Here is a 7,840-nt window from a genome sequence, read left to right as displayed (position 1 = left end):
CTTTTCACAATATTCTAATTTTGTGAGATTTAGAATTTGGGGTTTTGTAAGTTTTAAGCCATAATCTTCAAAATTATAACAAATAAAGGCTTGGGATATCTTACTTTGCATGTACTGAGTCTACATAATGTATTAGTTTGACATTTTAAGTTGAATTACTGAAATAAATGAACTTTTGCACGATATTCTAATTTTTTGAGTAGGACCTGTACCTTACGTCAATCATAATAGCACATTAGAATGCAAACACATTACGGCTCCTACACTACAGATGGTCTTGTCTTTTAGAGTAAAAGACAAATATATCAAATATCAAACTGTGATTCAGAGATTGTGTAAAATATCTTTACGATAATTTACAAATAGCTTCAGTGATCCCATGCTCTCGGCCAACAGGTTATATTTTATGTTGGCAATTGTTCCGTCTCATTCTTTATTGTAATTGGATACTTAATAGTTAGCTCGTTGCCTTTTTGCTAACGTCACAGTTGTCGAGGCTGACGAGAAAGCGATGTTTAACCTGTCCATGAGTTGTCATTTGGACAGACTGGACTTTTGCCACGTGGGATTTATTTTTCCTTTTTTTATCTTTTGCCATTTGTGTTTGATTTGCACACACACAAACAGCATATAAACGAAAAGCTCGCCTTTAAAGCCTAATTTATAATACGTCATACGACGGCGTCGCTTAGTCACAGAGCAACTTTGCCTTTCTGGGAACACAGATGGCGGTGTAACACGGTACTCGTAGAGCAGGGCGTTTGTGCACGCTGCAGAGAAGGTACCGATGAGTAGAAACTTAACCACATAAACTCTGTCGTCCCTATTATGGGTCGAACATTCCCCGAAAATAGCTCTATATACTTAGGATTTAAATGGTTAAGATCTTATGTGTTCTCTTACTTTCATTCAAATCTATAAAAAAAAAGTCAAACTGATCCAATCAAATTTTTGTAAGTCAGACCTGAGTGAGAGTCTCCACATCCTAGTTACCTTGATCCGTCTGCCTCAAGACAACGTTAACCTCTTAAACCGTAGCATCCATATTCTGGGGAGAACATTTGGTGAAAATATCTACAAGCTCACTATGCTCACTAAGTGTCGCAACCTGATGTGAGCTTCTAGATTGCCTATTTTCAGCAACGTTATTTAGTGTAGAGCCCTTGGGAATCCGGCCAACAAATAAAGTAGGGTTTAATAAATGTGTTGCTACGGAAGTTAATGCCAGCAGTATTGGTGCTTTGTGGGAAATCCAGTCCAACCAAATGACTACACTGTCCCACAGAAAGGGGAAAAAAATCATACAAAGGTTGCATGCCAAACAAAAAAGCAGAGTTCATATATGTATGTTGACTATGTTCATATTGTTTTGTACACTCAGATTGTTTTGTGTACTCGTTTCTGTTGTACCGGCACATTGTGGCTTTATTTTATTTTGTTGTTCATTCCCTGGTCATGTGACACATTGGTCACATGACATCTGCCACCAGGAGAAAAATGTTATCTTATTCATTTTTTCCTTCCACCTGTTGAATACAGATTGATTGTTTGGTGATTGGTTTGAGAACAAGTCTGTATGGAGAGAAAATACTGTAGATGTGACAAATGACTGTTGACAAAAGCTATTAATAATAAAACGGTTTAAGACATTTGGAACCGTCTGTGTTACAGGGACAAACTGTCTCTTTCTGACTCTGTAGGACAGTACTGTGTTGTTTGTAGGTCAAACATGGTCCTAGACAGACAACACTGTAATGTTTGTCTGCAGGACAGAGACAGTCAGTGATATTTGTCTCCGTAGGTCATATTGTTCCAAATGTGTGAATCTGTTATCTTTTCTTTTATTCTTTTAAGTTATTTAATTGACATTATATGCAGTTCATAAATGTTGAGAATATATTCTGTGCAATATTCTGTTGTGGTGGTTTCATTATAAATGTCATTTTGTACATTTTTACAGTTTCTGTCTGGTCCTTTCTTGTGGCCCCTGGAATAATTTACAGCTTGGATGTAAATGTAGTGAATGTTTACTCACCACACACACACCACACATGTCCACAAAACATCAAGGACTGAACAGTTTAATCAATCAGTTTTAATTTTAATATAAATTAAATTATAAAATAAATGCTTACAATTCATTCTGAAATAAACTAAAGATACTTAAGATATAGTAGTATACTCCACATTATATGTTAATCAACCAGAGTCCCAAAATGATGTATAGGGCCCAGGCAAAGAGGACAAGATAGTCAATGAATGGGAAAGGAAATGACATGTTTTTCACAGTGAATTGATATTCTACAGGTGTTTTATGAGGGCTATTATTTTGTCCACTGTGCATACTCAAAAGGTCTATTGTACATTATATATATGTATTTCCAGACATCCTGTCCGCAGCATGTAACTGGGCGTACGTGGTAGGTGTGTACTCTATTCATGATATCGCCTAGCATTGAAGAAGCGATAGGGATGGGGACCTCTTTCCAGAGAACAGCTCTTTTCTAGTAGACTGTGTTGAAGATATCAATGGTTTAGCGGCAGGCTGTAGTGAAGAAACCAGCTCTAAACAATAGTGGTTCTGTGTGTGTCGGGTCAGGTGGAGTAGGAGTAGGAAGTAACCTAGACTGGTGGATTGCGAAGTTACATTTAACATCCTCTCCTGTCACACACTGTGACACACATGTCCATGTTGCCTTGTGGGAGGCGCTTGTGGCTGAGTGTGGCTGTCAGCTTCCTCCGGAATGTCTTGCACAGGAATATGTAGATGAGTGGATCCAGACACACGTTCATGCTCGACAGCCACACGGTGGTCTCATAGGTGATGTCGATGGCGTTCCGTGCTGTGCAGTGGTATGCTGTTTTATGGTTCCATGTGTAGGGAACCAGGGCAAAGTGGGAGGGGGCAAAGCAGATGAAAAACACTGCTACCACAATGAAGACCTTTGCTTTGACTCTGCGACTGGTCACTCCAGAGCTGCTGGAGGCTGTGTATGACTCATAAACCTTCCTGCTGATGAAGGTGTAGCAGACCAGCATCAGAACCAGTGTGCCCCAGAACACCACCTGGACCCAATACATCAATAGAAAGCACAACAAAACATTTCACTGAGATGTCAAGTGTTTTACTTTTACTTTACACACACACACACACACAGCAACCACTTTAGTTACAGTATATGTGCAGAGAACCAAACAGTATCCTGGCAGAGATAATTACTGTGCAAAGTTTAGAGGTGTTACCTGAAGTAAGATGGAGCCTGCTTCTTTCAAGTGCCTCCTTTGGTCATGCCACATGGAGTAACAGTTCGGTATGCCTCTAGAGAGCTGCACTCTCTTGTCAGCCAGGATGATGCCTGGGAGCCCTAGAGACAACATCACCACCCAGACAGTTGCACTCAGCACCTTACCAACCCTGACTTTCTGCACAGCATATCTCCCAAATGGCCGGACTATCTTCAGGTAGCGGTCCAGACTGATGAGACCCAGAAAAAGTATGCTGATGTACATGGACAAGTAGAATAGAGGGACTGAGTATCTACAGTAGAAGACACGCAGGGGCAGGGAGCCCACACTTGCTTCATTCAGCAGAATCAGCACCTTCACAGGGATGGTCAGAGTCATGAGCATGTCAGCCACCACCTATTGTTGAACGATCATTATTATTCATCACTATAGTCTCTGTTTCTATCTTGCACTGACAAATACATTTCCAAAACAAATCCCTTCACTCACCACATTCTTTAGATAGACCACAAACGTGGATGTAGTGGGGATGTTGTAAAAGATCCATGCAGCCAGACTGTTCAGTACCAGTGCCACTAGAAAGAGGACACTATATAGACAAGGGAAGACCACCGCTGTCACACTGGTATCTAGAACACACTCAGTGGAGTTATTGGATGTTGTGGTGTTCATCTTCACAACCTTGAGAGTCTAAACCAGTTCAGAGAAAGGATGAAATGAACAAAACAAAAAAAGAAATACAATAGAGGACAGAATTGGGACAAAAAAACACAGTAATAATGATGGATGGATGATTACATATACATGTCTTCCAACTATAAAGAGTTACTAAAGGCTGACTCATTTTGACTCACGTTTTAGTTGCATAACATAACAGTAACAACTAACAGCATAGACAATTCTCAACCTTTTCTGGACTAGTGACCCCCATCAATATCCAGGTTCCTTGCCCCCTCCACACCCAATAAAGTTTCTGCTCTTGAATGCCAAATGACACATATTTTATATTTAACTGGACTTACAATCTGTGGTCTCTGGAACTAATGAGTGGCTGTGTTGTCACAATCCCAATGCGTCTGCCAGCCTTAGACTTCCTCTCAATGGCTGAAACAGATATAGGTTAACTCAACATAAATATTCTGATTCTGAACATAAAACAGGATGTTCTAAGCTTCCTGATCCAACTGTCTTGTACTGAGAGATTTGATCTGCCCTGTGGGTGTTCACCTGCCTTACAATACACAGTAAAACAAAGAGATTTTTTTAAACTAAAACTAAAACACAGTGAACTTCTTAACTTGTTTAACACATTCATCCAAAATGTATGGCAGCTACAGCCACCATGAGGTTGATTTGAAATGTTTGGCCTATGGTGAGTGCGCTTGCAAAGTTTCATGCTGTTCGCTCTGGCGGTGACCAAGATTAGCTGCGCACAGATTTTCGTCTTTATCTCAAATCCTTGTTTTTCATCATTTTGACCATGGGCTGTAGCCCATCTCAGACGGCATACTATAGCGTGCCGTTTTTCATCATTTTTGAGGATTTGAAAAAAAGACGAAAATCGCTCGAGACAATGGACTATAGCCCATGGTCTCGGAGTGATTTTCGTCTTTTTCTCAAATCCTCTTTATTCATCATTTTTGACCATGGGCTGTAGCCCATCTCAGACGGCATACTATAAACATGCCGTTTTTCATCATTTTTTAGGATTTAAAAAAAACGATCAAAATCACTCGAGACAATGGACTATTGCCCATGGTTTTTTGCATTTTTGAAATAAAAAATAATCCTCGTTTTTCATCCTTTTTGACCATCCCACTGAGCAATAGCCGGCTATTAGACGTGCGTCTATAAATGGGATAAAAAACTTCTAAAAATTGACGTCTAAAACTAGACGTGTTTTAGATGTCTATTTTTAGACGTTTTTTATCCCATTTTTAGACGCTCGTCTAATAGCCCATATCGTACGGCATACTATAGCACGCCGTTTTTCATCATTTTTGAGGATTTGAAAAAAGTGAAAAAAAACAAAACATGGGTTATAGCCCATCGTTTTTTGAATTTTTGAATTTTTTTTGAATCCTCGTTTTTCATCATTTTTGACCATCCCACTGAGCAATAGCCGGCTATTAGACGTGCGTCTAAAAATGGGATAAAAACGTCTAAAAATTTACGTCTAAAAAACGTCTAAAAATAGACATCTAAAACACGTCTATTTTTAGACGTGTTTTAGACGTCTATTTTTAGACGTTTTTTATCCCATTTTTAGACGCTCGTCTAATAGCCCATATCGTACGGCATACTATAGCACGCCGTTTTTCATCATTTTTGAGGATTTGAGAAAAAGAAAAAAAACATGGGTTATAGCCCATCGTTTTTTGAATTTTTGAATTTTTTTTTCATCAATTTTGAACATGGGCTATAGCCCCTACCATACGGCATACTATAGCACGCCGTTTTTCATCATTTTTGAGGATTTGGAAAAAAAGGGTTATAGCCCATAGTTTTTTTTATAAAAAAAAAAAAAAAAGTAACCTCGTTTTTCATCATTTGTGAACATGGGCTATAGCCCCTACCGTACGGCATACTATAGCACGCCGTTTTTCATCATTTTTGAGGATTTGAAAAAAATTAAAAAAACATGGGTTATAGCCCATCGTTTTTAGAATTTTCGCTAAAAAAATTAACCTCGTTTTTCATCATTTTTGACCATGGGCTATAGCCCATACCGTACGGCATACTTTCTCGCTTATCGTTTTCTCGCTTTCTCGCTTCTCGCTTTCTCGCTTATCGTTTTCTCTCTTCTCGCTTTCTCGCTTTCTCGCTTCTCGTTTTCTCGCTTCTCGCTTTCTCGCTTCTCGTTTTCTCGCTTCTCGCTTTCTCGCTTATCGTTTTCTCGCTTCTCGCTTTCTCGCTTCTCGCTTTCTCGCTTATCGTTTTCTCGCTTCTCGCTTTCTCGCTTCTCGTTTTCTCGCTTTCTCGCTTATCGTTTTCTCGCTTCTTGCTTTCTCGCTTCTCGTTTTCTCGCTTTCTCGCTTATCGTTTTCTCGCTTCTCTCTTTCTCGCTTATCGTTTTCTCGCTTCTCGCTTTCTCGCTTTCTCGCTTCTCGCTTATCGTTTTCTCGCTTCTCGCTTTCTCGCTTTCTCGCTTCTCGCTTATCGTTTTCTCGCTTCTCGCTTTCTCGCTTCACGCTTCACGCTTCACGCTTCTCGCTTTCTCGCTTATCGTTTTCTCGCTTCTCGCTTTCTCGCTTATCGTTTTCTCGCTTCTCGCTTTCTCGCTTTCTCGCTTCTCGCTTTCTCGCTTATCGTTTTCTCGCTTTCTCGCTTCTCGCTTTCTCGCTTCTCGCTTTCTCGCTTATCGTTTTCTCGCTTTCTCGCTTATCGTTTTCTCGCTTCTCGTTTTCTCGCTTTCTCGCTTCTCGTTTTCTCGCTTCTCGCTTTCTCGCTTATCGTTTTCTCGCTTCTCGCTTTCTCGCTTCTCGCTTTCTCGCTTCTCGCTTTCTCGCTTATCGTTTTCACGCTTCTCGCTTTCTCGCTTCTCGTTTTCTCGCTTTCTCGCTTATCGTTTTCTCGCTTCTCGCTTTCTCGCTTATCGTTTTCTCGCTTCTCGCTTTCTCGCTTTCTCGCTTATCGTTTTCTCGCTTTCTCGCTTTCTCGCTTTCTCGCTTCTCGCTTTCTCGCTTCTCGCTTTCTCGCTTTCACGCTTCACGCTTCTCGCTTCTCGCTTTCTCGCTCTTCGTCTTCTCGCTTCTCGCTTTCTCGCTTCTCGCTTTCTCGCTTCTCGCTTCTCGCTTTCTCGCTTATCGTTTTCTCGCTTCTCGCTTTTTCGCTTCTCACTTTCTCACTTATCGTTTTCTCGCTTCTCGCTTTCTCGCTTCACGCTTCTCGCTTTCTCGCTTTCTCGCTTATCGTTTTCTCGCTTCTCGCTTTCTCGCTTATCGTTTTCTCGCTTCTCGCTTTCTCGCTTCTCGTTTTCTCGCTTATCGTTTTCTCGCTTCTCGCTTCTCGTTTTCTCGCTTTCTCGCTTATCGTTTTCTCGCTTTTCGCTTTCTCGCTTATCGTTTTCTCGCTTCTCGCTTTCTCGCTTATCGTTTTCTCGCTTTCTCGCTTTCTCGCTTTCTCGCTTTCTCGCTTTCTCGCTTCTCGCTTTCTCGCTTTCTCGCTTCTCGCTTTCTCGCTTTCACGCTTCTCGCTTCTCGCTTCTCGCTTCTCGCTTTCTCGCTCTTCGACTTCTCGCTTCTCGCTTTCTCGCTTCTCGCTTTCTCGCTTCTCGTTTTCTCGCTTCTCGCTTTCTCGCTTCTCACTTTCTCGCTTATCGTTTTCTCGCTTCTCGCTTTCTCGCTTCACGCTTCTCGCTTTCACGCTTTCTCGCTTTCTCGCTTTCTCGCTTATCGTTTTCTCGCTTCTCGCTTTCTCGCTTCTCACTTTCTCGCTTTCTCGCTTCTCGCTTTCTCGCTTCTCGTTTTCTCGCTTCTCGTTTTCTCGCTTCTCGTTTTCTCGCTTCTCGCTTTCTCGCTTCTCGTTTTCTCGCTTTCTCGTTTTCTCGCTTCTCGCTTCTCGCTTTCTCGCTTATCGTTTTCTCGCTTCTCGT

The 7,840-nt window shown here is 41.2% G+C and overlaps 1 protein-coding gene across 1 annotated transcript; it reads right to left on the bottom strand.

Annotated features, from left to right (window-relative positions):
- Positions 1 to 688: 688 nt before the first annotated feature.
- Positions 689 to 3,918, bottom strand: LOC310862102 (P2Y purinoceptor 12-like; the record flags this gene model as incomplete). The annotated part of the gene is made up of 4 exons (XM_083769839.1): positions 689 to 770; positions 2,684 to 3,066; positions 3,244 to 3,642; positions 3,736 to 3,918. The coding sequence occupies 4 exons, from the start codon at positions 3,916 to 3,918 to the stop codon at positions 689 to 691; spliced, it is 1,047 nt and encodes a 348-aa protein (XP_083625965.1).
- Positions 3,919 to 7,840: the final 3,922 nt, after the last annotated feature.

Source organism: Protomyctophum parallelum (assembly GCF_964188405.1).
Source record: "Protomyctophum parallelum genome assembly, chromosome: 7".
In the NCBI taxonomy this organism is placed as follows: domain Eukaryota; kingdom Metazoa; phylum Chordata; class Actinopteri; order Myctophiformes; family Myctophidae; genus Protomyctophum; species Protomyctophum parallelum.
This window is presented reverse-complemented; position numbering and strand designations above follow the sequence as displayed.